The 22,688-nt window shown below is 44.3% G+C and overlaps 2 protein-coding genes across 6 annotated transcripts in view; one reads left to right on the top strand and one right to left on the bottom strand.

The window, feature by feature from the left end:
- Positions 1–18,439, top strand: part of LOC130294479 (protein CEPU-1-like) — a 721,573-nt gene extending 703,134 nt beyond the window's left edge. The window contains exon 8 of the mRNA XM_056544347.1: positions 18,129–18,439. Within this exon, the coding sequence (XP_056400322.1) occupies positions 18,129–18,208 (80 nt within the window). The 3' untranslated portion in view covers positions 18,209–18,439. The remainder of the gene's footprint in view (positions 1–18,128) is intronic.
- Positions 1–22,688, bottom strand: part of OPCML (opioid binding protein/cell adhesion molecule like) — a 381,701-nt gene that overhangs the window by 19,367 nt on the left and 339,646 nt on the right. For all 5 annotated transcript variants that reach the window (XM_056544354.1, XM_056544350.1, XM_056544352.1 and 2 more), the window contains one exon: positions 10,961–11,193. In XM_056544354.1, the coding sequence (XP_056400329.1) occupies positions 10,961–11,193 (233 nt within the window). The remainder of the gene's footprint in view (positions 1–10,960; positions 11,194–22,688) is intronic.

Below are 22,688 nucleotides of genomic sequence, written 5' to 3'. Positions count from 1 at the left end.
AGACAGCAGACTGATGGATCCATATACCTGCGACACTCATCACGCTTCTAGAATGTACTGACACTGTGAAAACCTGAAGGCCTCATCAATACAATACTTTATCCCTTAATAGCTGTTTCATAATGCTGTATGAGTTTATCAGCTTTGATCGTCTCCCTGTGAAGTGATCAATAGGAGTTATAACAGAATGTACAGAGAGGCGGAGGCTGCAGGAGCACAGAGAGCGACTCAGCCACTGCCAACATCTCCCTCATTATGGTAAACAGCTCATCTCACATTGTTCTCTGCAATATGGAATCTTCGTCCTGCTATTGGCTCTGCTCCACTTCACTGCTTTATACAGCCAATGGGAAGGTTGACCAACTCCACAGTGGCAGCATATGGCTGCCACTCTGGTATATACCAGGATAGAATAATGCAGGATATAATATCTTTTTACTAGGAGACTATCGAGAGGTTTATTCCTTGTACAGTGATCTAGTGAGTTGAATGCCAAGCGCCATTCCTTCATGCAGAGTGTCGTCTCGAACTGAATCCCCATTGATGTTCCTGTGTACAGTGATCTGAATTAGATGCAGTATTGCCCCAGTGAACAGTGATCTGGAGTTGGATGCCCAGTGTTATTCCTGCATACAGTGATCTGGAGTTGGATGCCCAGTGTTATTCCTGCATACAGTGATCTGGAGTTGGATGCCCAGTGTTATTCCTGCATACAGTGATCTGGAGTTGGATACCTAGTGTCGCTCTTCAGTACAGAGATCTGGGGTCTGGTGCCGAGTATCACTTCTCCATACAGTGATCTGGAGTCTGGTGTCGAGCAGCACTCCTCATACACTGATCTGGAGTCTGATGCCCAGAGCCACTCCTCCATACAGTGATCTGCAGTTGGATGCCTATTGACGCCCCTACATACAATGACTTGGAGTTGGATGCCCAGTGTCACTGCTCAGTACAGTGATCTGGAGTTTGGTGGCAAGCATCGCTCCACCATAGGGTGATCTAGAGTCTAGTACCGAGCGTCACTCCGTACAGTGATTTGGAGTCAGATGCAGTGTTGCCCCTGCTTATAGTGATGTGGAGTTGGATACCCAGTATGGCTTCTCAGTACAAAGATCTGGATTCTGGTGTCAAGCATCGCTTTGCCATACAGTGATCTGGAGTTGGATGCCCAGTGTTATTCCTGCATACAGTGATGTGGAGTTGGATGCCAAGTGTTATTCCTGCATACAGTGATCTGGAGTTGGATGCCAAGTGTTATTCCTGCATACAGTGATCTGGAGTTGGATGCCAAGTGTTATTCCTGCATACAGTGATCTGGAGTTGGATGCCAAGTGTTATTCTGCATACAGTGATCTGAAGTTGGATGCCCAGTGTTATTCCTGCATACAGTGATCTGGAGTTGGATGCCCAGTGTTATTCCTGCATACAGTGATCTGGAGTTGGATGCCCAGTGTTATTCCTGCATACAGTGATCTGGAGTTGGATGCCAAGCGTTATTCCTGCATACAGTGATCTGGAGTTGGATGCCCAGTGTTATCCCTGCATACAGTGATCTGGAGTTGGATGCCCAGTGTTATTCCTGCATACAGTGATCTGGAGTTGGATGCCCAGTGTTATTCCTGCATACAGTGATCTGGAGTTGGATGCCAAGCGTTATTCCTGCATACAGTGATCTGGAGTTGGATGCCAAGTGTTATTCCTGCATACAGTGATCTGGAGTTGGATGCCCAGTGTTATTCCTGCATACAGTGATCTGGAGTTGGATGCCAAGTGTTATTCCTGCATACAGTGATCTGGAGTTGGATGCCAAGTGTTATTCCTGCATACAGTGATCTGGAGTTGGATGCCCAGTGTTATTCCTGCATACAGTGATCTGGAGTTGGATGCCAAGTGTTATTCCTGCATACAGTGATCTGGAGTTGGATGCCCAGTGTTATTCCTGCATACAGTGATCTGGAGTTGGATGCCAAGTGTTATTCCTGCATACAGTGATCTGGAGTTGGATGCCAAGTGTTATTCCTGCATACAGTGATCTGGAGTTGGATGCCCAGTGTTATTCCTGCATACAGTGATCTGGAGTTGGATGCCCAGTGTTATTCCTGCATACAGTGATCTGGAGTTGGATGCCCAGTGTTATTCCTGCATACAGTGATCTGGAGTTGGATGCCAAGCGTTATTCCTGCATACAGTGATCTGGAGTTGGATGCCCAGTGTTATTCCTGCATACAGTGATCTGGAGTTGGATGCCCAGTGTTATTCCTGCATACAGTGATCTGGAGTTGGATGCCCAGTGTTATTCCTGCATACAGTGATCTGGAGTTGGATGCCAAGTGTTATTCCTGCATACAGTGATCTGGAGTTGGATGCCCAGTGTTATTCCTGCATACAGTGATGTGGAGTTGGATGCCAAGCGTTATTCCTGCATACAGTGATCTGGAGTTGGATGCCAAGTGTTATTCCTGCATACAGTGATCTGGAGTTGGATGCCCAGTGTTATTCCTGCATACAGTGATCTGGAGTTGGATGCCAAGTGTTATTCCTGCATACAGTGATCTGGAGTTGGATGCCCAGTGTTATTCCTGCATACAGTGATCTGGAGTTGGATGCCAAGTGTTATTCCTGCATACAGTGATCTGGAGTTGGATGCCCAGTGTTATTCCTGCATACAGTGATCTGGAGTTGGATGCCAAGCGTTATTCCTGCATACAGTGATCTGGAGTTGGATGCCCAGTGTTATTCCTGCATACAGTGATCTGGAGTTGGATGCCCAGTGTTATTCCTGCATACAGTGATCTGGAGTTGGATGCCAAGTGTTATTCCTGCATACAGTGATCTGGAGTTGGATGCCCAGTGTTATTCCTGCATACAGTGATCTGGAGTTGGATGCCCAGTGTTATTCCTGCATACAGTGATCTGGAGTTGGATGCCCAGTGTTATTCCTGCATACAGTGATCTGGAGTTGGATGCCCAGTGTTATTCCTGCATACAGTGATCTGGAGTTGGATGCCAAATGTTATTCCTGCATACAGTGATCTGGAGTCGGATGCCCAGTGTTATTCCTGCATACAGTGATCTGGAGTTGGATGCCCAGTGTTGCTCCTACATACAATGATTTAGAGTTGGATGCCCAGTGTCACTGCTCAGTACAGTTATCTGGAGTCTGGTGCAGAGCGTTTCTCCTACATACAGTGATCTAGAGTCTGGCGCAGAGCGTTGCTCCTCCATACAGTGATCTGGAGCTGAATGCCCAGGGTTGCTTCTACATACAGTGAGAGGCTCTGATGATACATTCATTTCATTTCTGGAGCCTGACATCTCTGCATCATTAGCTGGGAATTACCCAGTGTAATAAATAGGATGTAGATAATTATAGCCGCGATTAAATCAAGCTCAGCAAAGTTGTATAAATGCCGCCATTTGTCAATGTGATTTAGAACCAGAAGGTGGAACTTGCAACCTATTCTTATCCCGCCAAAATTTCTTTTAGAGGAGACATCTAAGGGTGTCATGAATCTTTAGTCATTCACCCCATCATCCACCCCATCCATCCACCCCATCCATCCACCCATGCCAAATCATGGCAAAAAAATATTTTTTTAGTGTTTTGATATTTAAGGGTTCCTAATAGTTCACATTTTACTCTATTTTGCTCTTTTGGGCAAACTGTATCCTGTCTATGAAGCGGCACAGACTGCAAAATAAAGCAACCTTCAATTTAGGAAAGTGCAGGGAACTTCGTTTTCAATGTTGTTTGCTTCCCTTCCATTTGTAAATACAGTTATTCCAATGTTTGGGATAGTTGATATTCATACCGTTACCCTGAAGTCTTCCAAACTTTACACAAAAATATATTTTCTCTTAAGGCAAGTTACTATGTGCGTAAATTATTTATCCTGTATTGATCCTGAGTTACATCCTGTGTTATACTCAAGAGCTGTACTCACTATTCTGCTGGTGGGGTCACTGTGTACATACATTACATTACTTATCCTGTACTGACTGAGCTACATCCTCTTTTATAATTCAGAGCTGTACTCACTAGAGGGAGCTCGGGAGCTTTCTGCAGACAGATATAGGTTGATCTCTATAGCAAAGTGTTGTGGTCATGGCAGGTGGTGGATCTTCTGGGCCTGCGTGGATGATGACGTGAGCCGTGCCAGGGAGCAGAGTCTAAGGTGCCCCTGGTTTTCACCCAGGTTGCTACCCCCTGCACGACTCGTCCACACAGGTAGCTGGGAGGTGGCGTGGCACAGAAGGAGACTGGCAGGACGTGGCAAGATGACAGGTCAGGGCAGAAATACAGGTGCAGGGTAGGAAGGTAGCAAGGAACAGGTACACAGTGACAGAGACACAGAACTTTCACTATGGCAATAGGCAACCAAAGATCCGGCAGGGAAACCAGGGAGGAGCTGATATTTAACCCCTTAACGACGCAGGACATATATTTACGTCCTGCGCCGACTCCCGCGATATGAAGCGGGATCGCGCCGCGATCCTGCATCATATCGCATCGGTCCCGGTGCTCATCAATGGCCGGTACCCGCGGCTAATACCACACATCGCCGATCGCGGCGATGTGCGGTATTAACCCTTTAGAAGCGGCGGTCAAAGCTGACCGCCGCTTCTAAAGGGAAACTGAAAGTGACCCGGCTGCTCAGTCGGGCTGTTCGGGACCGCCGCGGTGAAATCGCGGCGGCCCGAACAGCTGAGCGGACACCGGGAGGGACCTTACCTGCCTCCTCAGTGTCCGATCGACGAATGACTGCTCCGTGCCTGAGATCCAGGCAGGAGCAGTCAAGCGCCGATAATGCTGATCACAGGCGTGTTAATACACGCCAGTGATCAGCATTGGAGATCAGTGTGTGCAGTGTTATAGGTCCCTATGGGACCTATAACACTGCAAAAAAAAAGTAAAAAAAAAGTGTTAATAAAGGTCATTTAACCCCTTCCCTAATAAAAGTTTGAATCACCCCCCTTTTCCCATAAAAAAATAAGTGTAAAAAAAAATAAAATAAACATATGTGGTATCGCCGCGTGCGTAAATGTCAGAACTACAAAAATATATCATTAATTAAACTGCACGGTCAATGGCGTACGCGCAAAAAAATGCCAAAGTCCAAAACAGCGTGTTTTGGTCACTTTTTATACCATTAAAAAAATGAATAAAAAGTGATCAAAAAGTCTGATCAAAACTAAAATCATACCGATAAAAACTTCAGATCATGGTGCATAAAATGAGTCCCCATACCGCCCTGTACGTGGAAAAATAAAAAAGTTATAGGGGTCAGAAGATGACATTTTTAAACGTATAAATTTTCCTGCATGTAGTTATGATTTTTTCCAGAAGTGCGACAAAATCAAACCTATATAAGTAGGGTATCATTTTAACCGTATGGACCTACAGAATAATGATAAGGTGTAATTTTTACCGAAATATGCACTGCGTAGAAAAGGAAGCCCCCAAAAGTTACAAAATGGCGTATTTTTTTCGATTTTGTCGCACAATGATTTTTTTTTCCGTTTCGCCGTGCATTTTTGGGTAAAATGACTAATGTCACTGCAAAGTAGAATTGGCAACGCAAAAAATAAGCCATAATATGGATTTTTAGGTGGAAAATTGAAAGGGTTATGATTTTTAAAAGGTAAGGAGGAAAAAACGAAAGTGCAAAAGCGGAAAAACCCTGAGTCCTTAAGGGGTTAATGACAGGAGACAGGTGTAGACACTTTGATTAATTGAGCACTGGCCCTTTAAGAGTGAGAACTCCATCGCGTGCGCGCGCACCCTAGGAGGCGGAGGCACGCGCACTGGGGCTGCGAGGACAGGGAGGTGAGTGACGGGCTGGGATTCGCATGCGGGCGCATCCCACGATGCGAATCCCAGCCCCGCCGGCAGCGGGGACATGACAGAGCACTCACGGCCAGCGTGTCTGGCCGGAGCACGGATGTTACACAAAGGATGTTGTGAGCTCCTTACAGTGCAACTAGATGGAGCTCACAACATCCTTTGCTATAGGGAGTAGGGATCGACCGATTATCGGTATGGCCGATATTATCGGCCGATAATCACGATTTTGGGCATTATCGGTATCGGCAATTAGCTTGCTGATAAGCCGATAATGCCCCACCCCCGCACCGCGACTGCCCCTCCCCGACCCGCCGCACCACACCGCGACCACCCCCCCCCCCCGACCCACCGCACCGCGTCGCACCACCACCGTATTGCTGGGTGGTATACCGGTATGAACCGGATACCGTTTTTTTTCTCCCACGGGATGGATTTTTGGCCATACCGCTATACTGGTCGGGCCCCTCCCCCACCCTCCGAGTCAATAAAAAAATATTAAACTTACCCGTAATGGGGGTGGTCCGGACCATCCATCCTTCCTGTCGTGTCCGGCGGCATTCCGGGTGGAGGGTGAACCGGTCCGGGCTGTCCTTCTTCTCCGGGGGTGCTCTTCTCCACTCCGGAAAGGCTCCGGCCTAGTACGCTGCATAGACGCCGCTACGCCGTGACGTCAGGTGCGTCGCTGCGCACGGGCGTCACTGCGCAGCGGCGTCTATGCTGCGTTACTAGGCCGGAGCATGGCCGGAATGGAGAAGATGACCCTTGGAGAAGAAGGACAGCCCGGACTGGTTCACCCTCTACGCGGAATGCCGCCGGACACTACAGGAAGGATGGATGGCCCGGACCACCCTGACAGGTAGGGGGAGAGAAGCGGGTGGTGGCGGCGGCCTATGGCACCGCAAAGGCCACTGCAGTGCATTGATTTAAAGCGCCTGCTTTAAATCAATGATCTGCAGCGGTGTAGCGGGGGGATAAATAGCCGATAACTTATACCGGAATATCGGTATAAGTTATCGGCTATCGGCCCTAACCTCCACCGATTATTGGTATCGTATCGGCCCTAAAAAGCAGATATCGGTCTATCCCTAATAGAGAGGGAGTTAAGAAAATCACTGGTGCTTCTGGTTTCCATTTCTGTAAATTTTGTAGACATGATCTTTTTGGTGGCATTTTTGACCATTTTATTTTTCGTCTGAAACTGTGTACACGGGTTTGGTTACCTCTCTTTCCTCTGTTTGCACATTTAATAACATTAAGCATCAGTGGCGCAGCAGGAGGTAGAAATCCATTGAGAGAATGAGCAACCGCTCTGGAGATCTGCCCTTAGACTCACAGAAAATAATGATTGGTTCGTATTGCTGAACCCCCTGATTTGTTGTTCAATGCCAGGTGATATTTAAATGACAGATAGAGATGTGTCCACTGTTCAACTCCTCTTTTTCCATACCCTGTATACACAATCATGTCTTGGCTGTATCCACTATATTGTGCACAGTTGGAGAACCTGCTCTGTAACAGCGCCCTCAGCTGTACAAACCAGGGATGAAAGAGTAGCAGCACTACAACCACCAGCTGTTTGTGCTTTCTTGGTCTGCGAAGAAAGACTCTCTCCAAATGTAAAGTAGTATATGGGGAGTTGTCCGGTACGATAAGGAGGGAGGTGTCATCCACTGCTGATATAGTTCTGACCCAAGAGCTTGTGTGAGGGGCACAGCGCTGTTTATTATCATCTCCTTTTGGCTAAGATCAAGTGTAGTACCCTTCCTGTTAGTTGGCGGTGTGGAAGACCACCAAGGCAGGATGGGGAACCACACAGTAGGACGGGTGTACCAGCTAGGATCGGGGAATGTTTATAGATCCGGTCGGATGTCTGGGCAGTATTACACACTGCACACATCCACTTATTTATTTATTTATTTATTATTTTTGTCACTGTGTCCACCTTTTTGTGTTCTGTTTGTCCACTAGGATTTGGTAGGGTGTGGTAGCCCTTCTGAGTGTCCCTCCTGCCGGTCTAGGGGAGGTGTGTGTGGCCATCAAGTTCCTCACCTCCCTGCTATACCACTTGGCATCCTTGCTTCAGCAGGATGCCAAACCGGTTTTACTGGTTGCTTGGTGACAACTTGGTTAACGCCTAGTTGTCCACCAGGAACACCTTCGGTCCCTGAGTAGCTTCGGCGAAAGGGGACATTGTACCTGGAACCTTGCAGGTGCCTTTTGGCCCGGAGGCGAAGGGTTTGGTTTGTTGGGGGGCCTCTCTCCTTTTGGAGAAGGGCTTACGATAGACCGCATCCTCATGCACGGTTTTTAGTGTGAACACTTGCACTTTTTACTTGCACTTGGGTGATTTGAGAGCACGTACCTTGGCTTTCAATAAAAAATAAATAAATAAAAAACAGCGCTGTTTATTATCTCTTTATACCTGCCCTCCACACATAGAGGAAATATACAAGAGAAGATGTGACATATTCCTCTCAGGTTGTAGTTTAGGATTTATGAGGCTGTTTCTGGACTTTGTTTACGAGCATGAAATGCTCCATCTCCTCTCATAACAGATTTCTCTGCTCATAAGATTGTGAAGCATGAAGGAAAGTAACATCATGGAGGTCATGAAGATACATACAAGTTACGGAGGACACAGGAAATGGGCTTGTAGAAGATCCTCAACCTTCCCTGTATGCAATAACAGGATAGAGGGATGCCCCCTGTGGGTCACTGCCCTGACGCCTACCAGGACACCATGTGGTTGACATGGCAAGAGAATGACCTACAGCATGTGATGGTGGAACAGCAGCCCCCATCATATTGGGAAACTACTAAAACTGTGGGGTTGCTACCAATTCTTCATAGCTTCTTACTTTCGTAACTAGTTCTACCCATATAGCAAGGGATGGTACTTACTTATGAAACCATCTCCTAACAATAACCAGCTTAAACAGAAAGAATCATTTTAAGAATGGCAAACCTAAACTTCCCACCCCACTCACTAGACCATTTTGCCTGACACTTCAATTGAACATTTAAATTTCCTTTCCATATGTGTAATAATTTCTCTCCAGGACTTTACAATCCTGGGACAGCTCCAAATTAAATGTAGGAAATCGGCTTCATCCAAGCCACATTTAGGGCACATTGCATAATCACAATAATTAATTTTAAATAGAACATCTGGTGTATCATACAGCTGAAATATTATTCTATATTGAATCACCTGGTGCATTTTTATTACCGTATATGAACATTAAAATACATTTCCTAGTTTACACACCCATTCCTCTTCAGTGATTTCCCCTATCATCTTCCCCCACCTATTCCTTGTTTAATCTACATATACATGAGGGGTCAATGTCAATACCAATTGTAAATACCACAATTTCTGTACTTCAAACAGTCCATACCTGTCTTTAAAGACTTCAACTCCCCTACCTGACAAATTTTATTAATATATTTTATACCCTGTTTTTCCCAAAATTTCCAATCCAACCCCCTTGTGAATTCTACCAGTGTCCCATTCTGCCATAGTGGAGTGAAAATTAAACTCCCTGTGATACCACACATTTTTTTTTTTTATTCCTTTTAGCATATGATACAGCAAGAGGTATGACACCTTCAGTATTCCATCCAGCTTCTTAATATCCCCATATATACAGTCATGGCTGTAAATGTTGGCACCCCTGAAATTTTTCTAGAAAATGAAGTATTTCTCACAGAAAAGGATTGCAGTAACACATGTTTTGCTATACACATGTTTATTCCCTTTGTGTGTATTGGAACTAAACCAACAAAGGGAGGAAAAGAAGCAAAATGGACATAATGGCCCTGATTTATCAATCTGTCTGAGACAGAAACTGGAGTGATTTTCCCAAGCAACCAATCATGGCTAAGCTTTCATTTTACCAGAGCTCCAAAAGATATAAAACATGAGCTGTGATTGGTTGCTTGGGAAAATCACTCCAGTTTCTGTCTCAGACAGATTGATAAATCAGGGCCAATGTCACACCAAACTCCAAAAATGGGCTGGACAAAATTATTGGCACCCTTAATTTAATATTTGGTTGCACACCCTTTGGAAAAAAAAAACTGAAATCAGTGGCTTCCTACAACCATCAATAAGCTTCTTACACCTTTCAGTCGGAATATTGGACCACTCTTCCTTAGTAAACTGCTCCAGGTCTCTCTTATTGGAAGGCGCCTTTTCCCAACAGCAATTTTAAGATCTCTCCACAGGTTTTCAATGGGATTTAGATCTGGACTCATTGCTGCCACTTCAGAACTCTCCAGCGCTTTGTTGCCATCCATTTCTGGGGGCTTTTTGACATATGTTTGGTGTCATTTACGGCCATGACTGTATATATGCTCATAGCCTTTTTGATCAGTTTGGTATAACCATCTTTTAACATTTAGTAATGTAATGGCTAGAAAATAAAGCTTAAATTTAGGGAGGCCCCACCCTTCCTCCCCTTCCCTCTGGGTCAACTTTTCATATATGAGATGGGTTCTTTTCCGACCCCAGATGAACTCCCCAAGTAGTACCTCTATATTGTTGTATGAACCCTCCGTTATCCATACTGGGCATGCATAAAAGACAGACAGAATCTTTTGTAATATAATCATCTTGATCAGGGCAACCCTGTCAGCAACTGACAACGGAAGCCTGGTCCAGATATCTATCTTACTTTTAATTGCATTTTTCAGGGGATTCAAATTCAAACTATGGAATAGTTCTAGTCTTGGTCCAACTGTCATCCCCAGGTACTTTAAAGCTTCCCCTTCACCTAAGACCTTGACTGAGGATATATCAGTCGGGACTCAGGATATTATCTCAAAGTGAAAAACTGTAATTTAAATCTAAAATTGTCTGCAGACTCTCTAGTCTAAGGTTAGACCAAACTACCAAACTACTATGTTAACTTACTTTAGACCAGAATCATGAGCCAATATTTTAGGTGGTTAGGCCACTGCCCCGTGGCATTGAAGCCACACCCCGATGTACAGACAAAAAGTTGTGTAAGTCAGAATTTGAACATACCCTTAAGGTAACACTGTGTCTGCCTCCAGCAGACTAACCCCCCGATGGACATGTGCCAGTCATCTGATCCAATGACAAATGCTTACCTTGTACAATGAGGTGCACGCGGGAGGTTTTGGGGTGATTGTCTGTCTGTACGGAGCAGGTGTAGGGTCCCTCATCATAAATGTCCACATTCTGTATCTCAATGCTGTACTGGGTCTTGGTATTGGTTAGAAGTACCACACGGGGGTCTATGGACCATTTGTCATTACCAGTGTATAAGATAGTGCTGCGATTCAGCCAGGCAACGCGGGTCACTCTGTTATCTACTGTGCACCTGCAGAAAGAAGGAGAAAAGTCTGATAAAGATACAGATCTTCAATATACATCACATCATAAACGCTTTTTGCATACTCCTAACCAATAATCTCTCCTCTAATATCAATAGACAAGCATTCTCTGTAAGGTTAATAATCAATAGACAAGCATTCTCTGTAAGGTAAATATCAATAGACAAGCATCCTCTGTAAGGTTGCAACAAGTACATTGGTGTTCCTAACTTATATTCTGAACATGTCCAAATACCTTTTTGGACACCACGTAGGCTGAATGAGTCTCCCTTTTTAGCCTCATGTTTTTGTTTTTGTACCGAAAAGTATACCGCAAACTTTAGATATTCCATACAGGAAATGTATCATCTAGATTTTATTAGAGGCTGATACTAAAAACAAATTCTTTTTTTCTAAACTGTTTTTATTTTCTATTGTATATATTTTTTTCATTTAATATACATTATTATGGGGGTAGCCATCTTGCTGGAGATGTTTGTTAAAAGCATTTAGAGGTATGCTTTCCAGCAAGCCCCATAGACTGGAGCTTTCCTGTTGACATGAATGAGAAAAGTATCTGGTCATGCTGTGTCACCTTTGCAGAGGTCATTCCACAGGAAGGGGGAGGCTGAGCTGTAATCATAATCTATTCTCTTCTCTATTTAACTGTTATCACCTTTCACAATAATGCTGTCTGTGATGATGAGGAGGACACTGCTAGGAAGTGATCTGTACTAAACAGAAAATGTCTGCGCAGTTTTATGCAAATGAAAACTGAAAAATATCATGATTTTTTTAAAAATATAGATATATAAATATATATCATGGAAAGTAAAAAAATGTTTTAAAGAATTTTTGGTGAACATATAAACCTCATTTAAATAATGGGTCATTTTCTGATGAACACATTCTGTTCATCAGAACAGGGTAGAGTCATTCCTTAATTTCCACGTTGCTTCGCTTACACTGGGCTTCGATAGTTTTTATTTTAATAGATAGCCGCCTAAAGGAGCCCTATTGGCCAAGATCAGCCCCCTCCAGTGCCAACCGTTAACCGCTTGTATTCCAGCAACCATTCTGAACCACTGTGTAACGTGGGTTTGGCATTTTGTATTGATCAGGGCTTAGCTCTTGGAAGCTGTTACAGTCTCTACTGGAAATGTGATTATTTTGCTCTTGAGCTCCAGGAGCAGATCGAGGCTGTGTACTTTCCGGGCTCCGGCTTCAGAGCTTGCTCCCCGGCTGTGCAGGTTCGACTCAATAACACACATTAAAGCGCGTCTGAAACTCTCGCAGCACAAATGTTTTTTAAAACTGGGTAATGGACTTTTTTCTCTCTTGCCGGGATAAGTTCTCTTGCTCTTAAGCGCCACATGTTTCCCAAAGTGGTGACAAAAGTGAATTAGAGGAGGGAAAATTGAAGGAGCTCAAGATTGTGGTCAGTAAGGTGCACAGCCGCTACCACCTCAATAAATGGGGCTGAAATTCTAATGTGAACAGGTCACTTCAGTACATGGTTCTCAGCTCAGGCCCCAGTAAAAAGAGAAAAGGAAGCCAGGTGTCTGAGCAGATCCTACAGTAGTTCATTGTTTTCCAACCAATGTGTCTCCAGCTGTTGCAAAACTACAACTCCCAGCCGAAGCCTGTCTAGGCATTCTGAGAATTGTAGTTTTGCATTAGCTGGAGGCACACTGGTTGGGAAACACTGTCATAGATCCTGTTACAAACCTCCTATAGCATGCCATATATGAGTAGGTAGCCACAGACATGTGGCCATCTATAGGATTTCCCCTGCATGCAGTATGACTGAAGTCCAACAAGTTCAACCATGATTCATTTTCATTTTTGTGAATGTGTCTTATCGAAGAACACATGACACATAATCCATATACAGAGCGTGAACCAGCAGTGCCTGCAGACTGAAAGCCAGCAAAAGGCTAGAAGAAGTAGTGCAGCTCAAGCCGAAGTAGAGGACATTTTGTTAGCAGCAACCATTCAGCTGTACGTGTGGCTTTCTCTGGAGGCGAGCTACAAATGAAATTCACAGTGCAGTCGGTGCGACAATGTGCGTCCAGGGACGGAGAAAAGTGCAGCTCATCTTAAGAGGATTCAAAGAACGTGTCGAGCTGTGAGTGCAGCCAGCACTAGGGAGTCTCTAGAAAGCCAGGGAGGATTAAGGTGGCATTATCCTAAATTCATTAACACCATGTGAGAATCGATCGGCTGTTACAGATATCCTGCTCTAAGTGAATGGATTAGTACAACGAAAGAGAAGCTTATGTGCAGCAGCCTCTATAGATCCTCACCAGCCTCTTTCCCGCTAAGGGGGGACCCTGTATGAATCAGGGGGTAACCAGACCTTTACAGATCCCACTGAAGAGTATATGTGATCTTATAAAGTCCATTAACCCTTTCTGTGCTGGACCCCAAGCTCTATTATATCAGAGCCCCTGGATGGGATGTTGGTCCCTCAATAACTGGTTCCTGTGCAGATTACATTTCCAAGTATACCAGTGACATACTTTTACGAGATGTGACTCCAACCTGTCCAAAAGCTATGCAAATGTATACTGTGGTGTGCTGGTAGTGGGCCTAAGGACTACATTTGGTCCATTTTCTGCACCTGTAGGTTCATTTAGCAGGACTTATAAGTGCAGGAGACCACTGTTCTGACATATACCAGCGATGTACACTTACGAGCCTGACATATATGAACCTGGTATAGGAGTTATATACACTGTTCAAAAAATATAAAGGGAACACTAAGATAACACATCCTAGATCTGAATGAATGAACTAATCGTATGAAATACTTTCGTCTTTACATAGTTGAATTCGCTGACAACAAAATCACACAAAAATTATCAATGGAAATCAAATTTTTCAACCCATGGAGGTCTGGATATGGAGTCCCACTCAAAATCTAAGTGTAAAACCTCACTACAGGCTGATCCAACTTTATGTAATGTCCTTAAAACAAGTCACAATGAGGCTCAGTAGTGTGTGTGGCCTCCACGTGCCCGTATGACCTCCCTACAACGCCTGGGCATGCTCCTGATGAGATGGTCTCCTGAGGGATGTCCTCCCAGACCTGGACTAATGCATACGCCAACTCTGGGATAGTCTGTGGTGCAACGTGGCATTGTTGGATGGAGCGAGACATGTTGTCCCAGATGTACTCCATTGGATTCAGGTCCGGGGAACGGGTGCGCAGGAACTGCTGACACACTCCAGCCACATGAGGCCTAGCATTGTCTTGCATTAGGATGAACCCAGGGCCAACCGCACCAGCATATGGTCTCTCAAGGGGTCAGAGGATCTCATCTCAGTACCTAATGGCAGTCAGGCTACCTCTGACAAGTACATGGAGGGCTGTGCGGCCCCCCAAAGAAATTCCACCTCACACCATTACTGACCTACCGCCAAACTGGTCATGCTGGAGGATGTTGCAGGCAGCAGAACATTCTCCATGGCATCTCCAGACTCTGTCACCTCTGTCACATGGGCTCAGTAAGAACCTGCTTTCATCTGTGAAGAGCACAGGGTGCCAGTGGCAAAGTTGCCAATCTTGATGTTCTCTGGCAAATGGCAAACATCCTGCACGGTGTTGGGCTGTAAGCACAACCCCCACCTGTGGACGTCGGGCCCTCCTACCACCCACGTGGAGTCTGTTTCTGACCGTTTGAGTGGACACATGCACATTTGTGGCCTGCTGGAGGTCATTTTGCAGGGCTCTGGCAGTGCTCCTCCTTGCACAAAGGCGGAGGTAGCGGTCCTGCTGCTGGGTTGTTGCCCTCCTACAGCCTCCTCCACGTCTCATGGTAGCGCCTCCATGCTCTGGACACTATGCTGACAGACACAGCAAACCTTCTAGCCACAGCTTGCATTGATGTGCCATCCTGGATAAGCTGCACTACCTGAGCCACTTGTGTGGGTTGTAGACTCAGTCTCATGCTACCACTAGAGTGAAAGCACCGCCAGCATTCAAAAGGGGCTAAAACATCAGCCAGGAAACATAGGAACTGAGAAGTGGTCTGTGGTTACCACCTGCAGAACCACTCCTTTATTGGGGGTGTCTTGCTAATTACCTATAATTTCCACCTGTTGTCTGTTCCATTTGCACAACAGTATGTGAAATTGATTGTCAATCAGTGTTGCTTCCTGAGTGGACAGTGGGATTTCACAGAAGGGTCATTGACTTGGAGTTACATTGTGTTGTTTAAGTGTTCCCTTTATTTTTTTGAGCAGTGTATGAAAGGGTGTGGATGTGGGGACACAATTATCTTTCTAGGCTCCTACCATCTGGTATTGATGGGTACATTGTGGTGTTACGGTGATGCTGAATATGATGGGACAAGTTATACAGTATATTATGTCTCCGGTGACAATCTTCCAATTTGTTACTTTACCAAAGGATAAAGATTTTCATTATTGAATTATTTCTGATGAATCCTTATAGTGACTGAGGAGGTGCCTTGCTGTTATAGGAGGTCATTTGCTGACCATTATTGTGATCCATAACTGAATGCATTACACACCTCTCCTTTTGGGAAGACCCCTATGATGATATTTTCAGTCTGCTCTACTGTCTACAGTATATTACAAGATGGCAGAAGAGATTCATGATACTTTACTGCTGCAACAAAGTGACAGGCCACAAAAGAAGAGACCAGGCAGCTGACAAAATTCACTTTTATAGCTTGAATGTATTACTTAGAGGAAGATGACAGGGTTAATGCAGCAGCCTCCTAATGAAGTGTGAAGGTTTCTGAGAGTCGCTGGACATGGAGAAGAACGCAGTTCATCTGATTTACACACGGTGCCGGACTCCAGCACTCTGCTAATTTCATTAAGATGGGGGGAGTCTGCTGGTACATGCAGGGAGGGCTGGGGAGGGAAGATGGAATTATGGCCGGTGGCGGTGATATTCCTGGGCAGGATGCCAGATGTCCTTGTAGCGGGCCTGATGCACTCCACACACACTGCCAGCAGTACCAATAATAATGTTATTAATCAGCAGTCAATCTCAAATCACTTTACTGGTGAGGAGAGGATGGATCAGCCCTAGAAGTCCCCAGTAAAGGATCCACCTCCGCCTCCAGATTTCTTCCATAGTATAGCTTAGAAAAATACAGGGGTTTAACTAAATTTTACACAGTCAGGTTGGACTCTTCCTGACACACCTGCCATCACCGGTAATGTCCCCTTTTTTGTCTGTGACGTGGCTTACATAGCTGTCGATGTATTTTATCCCATATTTTGTTCTACAAATGGTAGGTCAGACCTGACAGATGTACAAAAAGAAATGATTGATGGAAGGGAGATCTGTGACCCAAGGTAACAGGTGAGCATAGTTTTACTGTTTAGTTGATCACATCTCAGTATGAAAATATCACACTTAGTAGAGGAAGGTCTGGCACTATTAGAATATTATACCGCAGTTCATAATGGGGGATAATGTAGCTGCACGTCCGCTGGCACCTATTACTACTTCTAGGTGGTGCTCTGCTACTACTTCTAGGTAGTCCCTCTGCCTGTACACCATCACCTCCCTGCTGTAACTGTGAATATGCACCAAAGAAATGTTGAATACTACAGTGGTGAGTGCTTTAGCCTTCCTTCTATTTATGCATCGCTAATACATCTCTGTATGCAAAGACTGCAAAATATCTGAAGACAAAAGCAGCTCTGGTTGAAAGTCAAAGTTCGATGTAAGTGGGGCACTTTGCAGTAATTTAAGGAGCCACACCTTTCTGTTTTTTGTTTTTGTTTTTTTGCTAAAATTTGATAAATTGCCCTTAAACTTGACATTAACTTAAGTATGCCACGCTCTTTAACCCAAATCGGGAAGGGGAAAAAAGAAAAGAACATGTAAACCTTTCACTTTCTTCCTTTAGGCTTTAACCCTGGTTTATTTTGCCACTGCTGTTTTCAGGATCTGTTTCCAGGCCAAGCCCCTGGGGAGCTGAAGGCATATTTCTGCATTTTGCAGCTCTGTTGTGATTAGTGCAGAAGTGTTGTTTATGACATAGTTCTATGTACATTGAAACAAAACCACAGCATTTTCCTTTTGTGCGAGTTGCAGCAAAATTAAAACTAGAATAAAATGTAGGAGAGAGGAGGAAAGTGATGGGGAGCAGTCTGTGTGAGATTATGGAACCATGGGAAGCAGTCTGTTAAAAGTCAATCCGTGTACTATACTATCCTGAAATTATGCCAATAAAAACAACTTTTCCCAAAAGATAAAAACACGTACACTTGGCTACATCATTGTAAAAAATAATAAATTAAAAGTTATGGCTCTGGGAACATGGTATTACAAAAATGTTTATTTATTTATTTATTTTTCTATAAAAAAGGTCTGTATTGTGCAAAAGTAGTAAATAATAAAAACAAAATATGCACATTTAACATCACCCCAAGTAAAATCACCTGTAAACTAAAGTAATGCCTAAAATTGAGAGAATTTAGGGCCTCGTCCACACTGCTGAATTTTCACCCGCAAAATTCTACTTGCAGCAGAATCTCATTGTTTACAATGGGATTCTGGTGCAACGTTCACACTGCATCATTGCACACTGCAGCCGTCACGCCCCCTCCCATAGACTTGCATTTAGGGGGTGGGGCTATGACAACACAAGCTCCCGGTACCGGGTCCAGCGTTCGGAACAGTTTGTTCCAAACGCTGAGCAGCGGAGTACCTCTTTAAGCTTTTGCTATAGGGGGAGATTTACCAAAACCTGCCCAGAGGAAAAATTGACCAGTTGCCCAAAGCAACCAATCAGATTGTTTCTTCAATTTTTAAAAAGACCTCTGAAAAATAAAAGAATCAATCTGATTGGTTACTATGGGCAACTGGTCTACGATTCCTCTACACAGGTTTTGATAAATCTCCCCCATACTGTATATAACATGTCTAACCCATGCCAACTATTCTCTGCAGAACCGGGAATGGGAGCATCTTATCACTGCGGAATGGAGGCCAATAGAGTCACATTACATGCGTCTCAAGATCTAAGTTAAGGAAGATGAAAGGGAAGTGAGGTGTCCTTGATGTGTCCTTCAGAACATAGCTCGTCTATCCACAATGTCAGATTTGTTCTCTTTATAGCGCTAGACACTCTAAAGGCATCGGCAGCAAGGTCCAAACAGAACAGCAGCAGTTTCATAAAAGCAGGAGCCCCGACCATCACACGAGAAGAGAACAGTGTAGTCACATTTGTCGTCGGATCACAGCAGGACAATTTTCTGCACTTCTGTCACAAGTGGACGGCGTACTATGGTGTGCATTACAGGATATCATTTGGTTGAAGATTGTCTCCACTGTAATTTAGTCATTGAACCTGCACATTTCATGAGGATTATGGTGAGCACCCACTCTACACACCAGCCTGGGCAGGTTACAGATCTGTTTATCCTGCTGTCATTCTAGAAATACATGAAAATAGAAAAAATAGGACAGAAACTGACACCAGCGGCCTGAAAATTGCTGCTGCAAAATGGTCCCTGACGCTCCTCATCTGCTCTGCAGAAATGAGAAAGGAGATTTAGAAGGAAGGACAGTGGTGTCTGGGAGCAGGAAGCTTATTACAGGTCATAACTCACCAAATCATCCCTCTCATTCACTGACGCTGTTTGCAAATCCATTTCTAAGTGAACACAGATCTCAATCAGCAGCCAAGTGAGGATCCAATCTCATACAGTGTGCACATCCCGCACCTGCTCCCCGAGCCGCAGACACCTCTCACCAACAGATGGATATGTAAAGGACTGAGGCCTGCACTGGGAGCTGCACAGTGGTCACACATTGTTGCTCCGCATCAGGGGGTCCTTCCCAACCCTTCAGACCAATACCCGTCCCCTCCCGAGAGTGCTCCACGATTACATCTCACACTACTCCCTTTACACAAACTTGAGTCAATGGGGAGCTCGCAGCCTTTGGCCAACACATGTGTGAGAGGGATGATGGGAGATGCAGGAATAGAGTATAAGCCGACCCGAATATAAGCCGAGGCCCATAATTTCACCCCAAAAACCCAGGAAAAGTTATTGACTCGACGATAAGCCTAGGGTGGGAAATACATCATCCCCCCATGTCATCATCCAGACCCCCGTCATTAACACCCCCGTCATCATCACCCTGTCATTTTCACCCCCGTCATCATCACCCTGTCATCATCCCCCCCCACCTTCATCATCACCGCCTGTCAATCAGTGGTCTTCAACCTGCGGACCTCCAGATGTTGCAAAACTACAACTCCCAGCATGCTCGGACAGCCAACGGCTGTCTGGGCATGCTGGGAGTTGTAGTTTTGCAACATCTGGAGGTCCGCAGGCTGAAGACCACTGAAAGGGATCGACAGGCGGAGAGTTCACGCGAGTATAAGCCGAGGGGGGCGTTTTCAGCACGAAAAATCGTGCTGAAAAACTCGGCTTATACTCGAGTATATATTTAGGAAAAATTTTATTTTTTTCTGTGCGGAGATGAAGTGAAGGTGAGGAAATATACGGAGTGGGGTGCATTTAATCCAAAATTCAAGTTCCTGACCTTTATACTGTTTTAAATAAATAATGTTGAGTGAGTAGCCCAGTGTTTTCCCACCCGGGTGAATCCAGCTGTTGCAAAACTACAACTTCTATAAGACAGAATCACAAAAATGAATATGAATAATGGATGAACATGTTTGACTGGGTGCAGCGGGAATCTATAGATGGCCATGTGTCTGTACCTACTCATATATGGCATGTTATGGGGGGGGGGGGGGGGGGGGGTTACAATAGGATTTAGGACAGTGTTTCCCAACCAGTGTGCATCCAGCTGTTGCAAAACTACAATTCTCAGCATGCCTGGACAGCCTTTTTGCTGGGAGTTGTAGTTTTGCAACTGCTGAAGGAACCCTGGTCAGGAAACTGTGGACTAAGGAGTCACATTACATGCAACCAGATTTAAAAAAACGAAAAAAAAAAAACTAAAAACTTTCCCCTCCACTTCCCAGAATCACTTTACTACTTTCACAATGGATTATCTATCAGGATCTGTTATGTAGATTGCAGACGTCTGTCCCATGAGAAGCTTTAGTATCCAAACCACAATCTTATTTCAGAAACGTTTTAGATTTATTCCCAGATTCTTAAAGGCATCTGTAAACCTTATACCTCAAAAGCAATCGCCGAATCTATCTAATGGCAGGTAGAATAAAACAAGTCTGATGACTTTCCACAGCGCGAATCATCACAGTCAGCGATGCAACATGGGGCCTCCTGGTAATATGCAAAAAGTGTTCATCAATGTTCTCACGGGCCATTGTCAAACCCCTCCCCCAAGTATCACAGAATAGAACACCATAAAGGGTTAAAAAGAGAAAATTATCAAAGGAATTTTCTGGGTTTTGGGGAAAACTTCTATATAGTCAAAGAACGTAAATATAACTTGTTTCATGTTGTTCACGTAAAATATCTGTGTTTCCCCACGTGGTACATGAGGACATGACATCTTTAGAGATGGACCAGAAAGCTGTTCACACTGGTGTCAAGCTCTATGGGGGCCATTGTTGCTATGGGACTGTGTCTGTGAGGTGGCAGGGTCTGCAGTAGTAAGGCTGTCAGACCATTGGATTGTTCCTCCCTTGGGCGCTGGGGTTGCAGTGGTGATAGTCATCACACCGTTTTAATTTAGGGACCCGCAAGAAACAGGTGGTCGTGAAGTGGTGAGTGGGCTTGTACTGATTGATTAATATGTATACTAACTACTTGATGTTAGTTTTTGTAATTGTGCTGAGAAGCAATAGATCAATGTATGACAGGTGGAGGATGCGGCAAGGATGCTGGGACTAGGGGAGGATATATATAAATGGGTTAACAACTGGCTCAGTGATAGGAAACAGAGGGTGGGGATCAATGGTACGTACTCTGGTTGGGTGACAGTTACAAGTGGGTACCACATGGGGCAGTACTGGATCCACTTCTCTTTAATATGTTTATTATAATGATTTTATAGAGGGATTACAGAGTAGAATTTCTATATTTGCAGATGACATAAAACTAGGTAAGGTGATCACCACAGAGGAGGATAACATAATATTACAGAGGGATCTGTGGAAGCTGGAGGCGGGAGCACAGACATGGTAAATTAAATTGAATGCAGATAAATGTAAGGTGATGTACTTGGGCCATAAAAACAATGTGTACAATTATGTGCTAAATAATAAGACATTAGGTAAAACTTCTACTGAAAAGGACTTGGGGTACTGGTGGACAGTAGGGTCAACGTTAGTTATCAGTGCCAGGCAGCTGCTGCCAAGGTAAATAGTCATGGGATGTATCATGAGAGGCATAAAGGCTTGTGACAGGGACATATTCTTTCCTCTGTATAAATCATGTCAGACTACATATGGAGTAATGTGTCCAATTTTGGGTACCTGTATATAAAAAGGACATGACCGAACTGGAGAGGGTGCAGAGGAGAGTGACAAAGATAATTGATTATATGGGAGGATTACAGGACAAAAAAGAAAGTAATGAAGTTGTACCTGCGGCTCTTATTACTGGGGAGATACATTGTATGATCTGCATAGGAACCAGACTATATATATATATATATATATATATATATATACACACACACAAACACAATAAAACTGCATGGTCTATGTGTAACATAAGCTTCATTCTTCTTTGCTTTTGCAACCAGATTAAAACCTCCATTATCAAGCTTGGGGTTATTTAGTTTGGAGAAAAGACTTCTTAGGGGGGATCTGATCACAATGTACAAATATATGAATGTAACCGGACAGAGATCTTTCTAGTGATCTTTTTATACCTATCACCACAGATAGGATTCTTAACTGTAAGAGCAGTGACACTATAAACTCTCTGCCACACGATGTTGTGATGTCTGAATCAATAAACAAGTTCATGGGGGGGGGGCTGGATTTTTTTTCTTGAAAAATATAATATAAATTATGGATACTGGATTCATGTGGATAGAAATGTGGATTTTCCCCTACTACAGCCTTATACAGTTTTTTGCCTTCCTCTGGATCAACACAGTAGAGACTCTTGTCTTTTTTTAAACTTTTAAACTATAAGACAACATTTTTACTTCCACAGTAGAGAAAAGAAGTAATCAGGGTCCCAAAAACCCCAAACAATCTTATCAATGATGACAAGGAGTGCTGGAGGTGAAACTCGCGTTACAGGTGTAAGGTGAAGGGCTAGGGCCAAATATAGGATCAATTCCAGAGCCAGGAGAACCTTCCTCACATAATACACAAATTCTCCATCTGACTGCAGGGAACACAGAAGTAAAATGTCATCCACAATGGAAGAATAGAGCTGAATGTGTTCTGACTCCCGGGGTTCTTATTAAATGTTGGGGCTGTTACACAGTCTGCAGCCTCCTCATCCTGCACCCATATAACACAGACATATACCTGTTCTTATTTATAGCAAACCCTGAGTGCAGAAATGGAGAGACTGCATTATATATGGGAGCCCGAGAGAG

The sequence above is a fragment of the Hyla sarda genome, chromosome 10 (genome assembly GCF_029499605.1).
Source record: "Hyla sarda isolate aHylSar1 chromosome 10, aHylSar1.hap1, whole genome shotgun sequence".
Taxonomy (NCBI): Eukaryota; Metazoa; Chordata; class Amphibia; order Anura; family Hylidae; genus Hyla; species Hyla sarda.
Note: the sequence above shows the minus strand (reverse complement) of the source record. Positions and strands in the feature narration are given on the sequence as shown.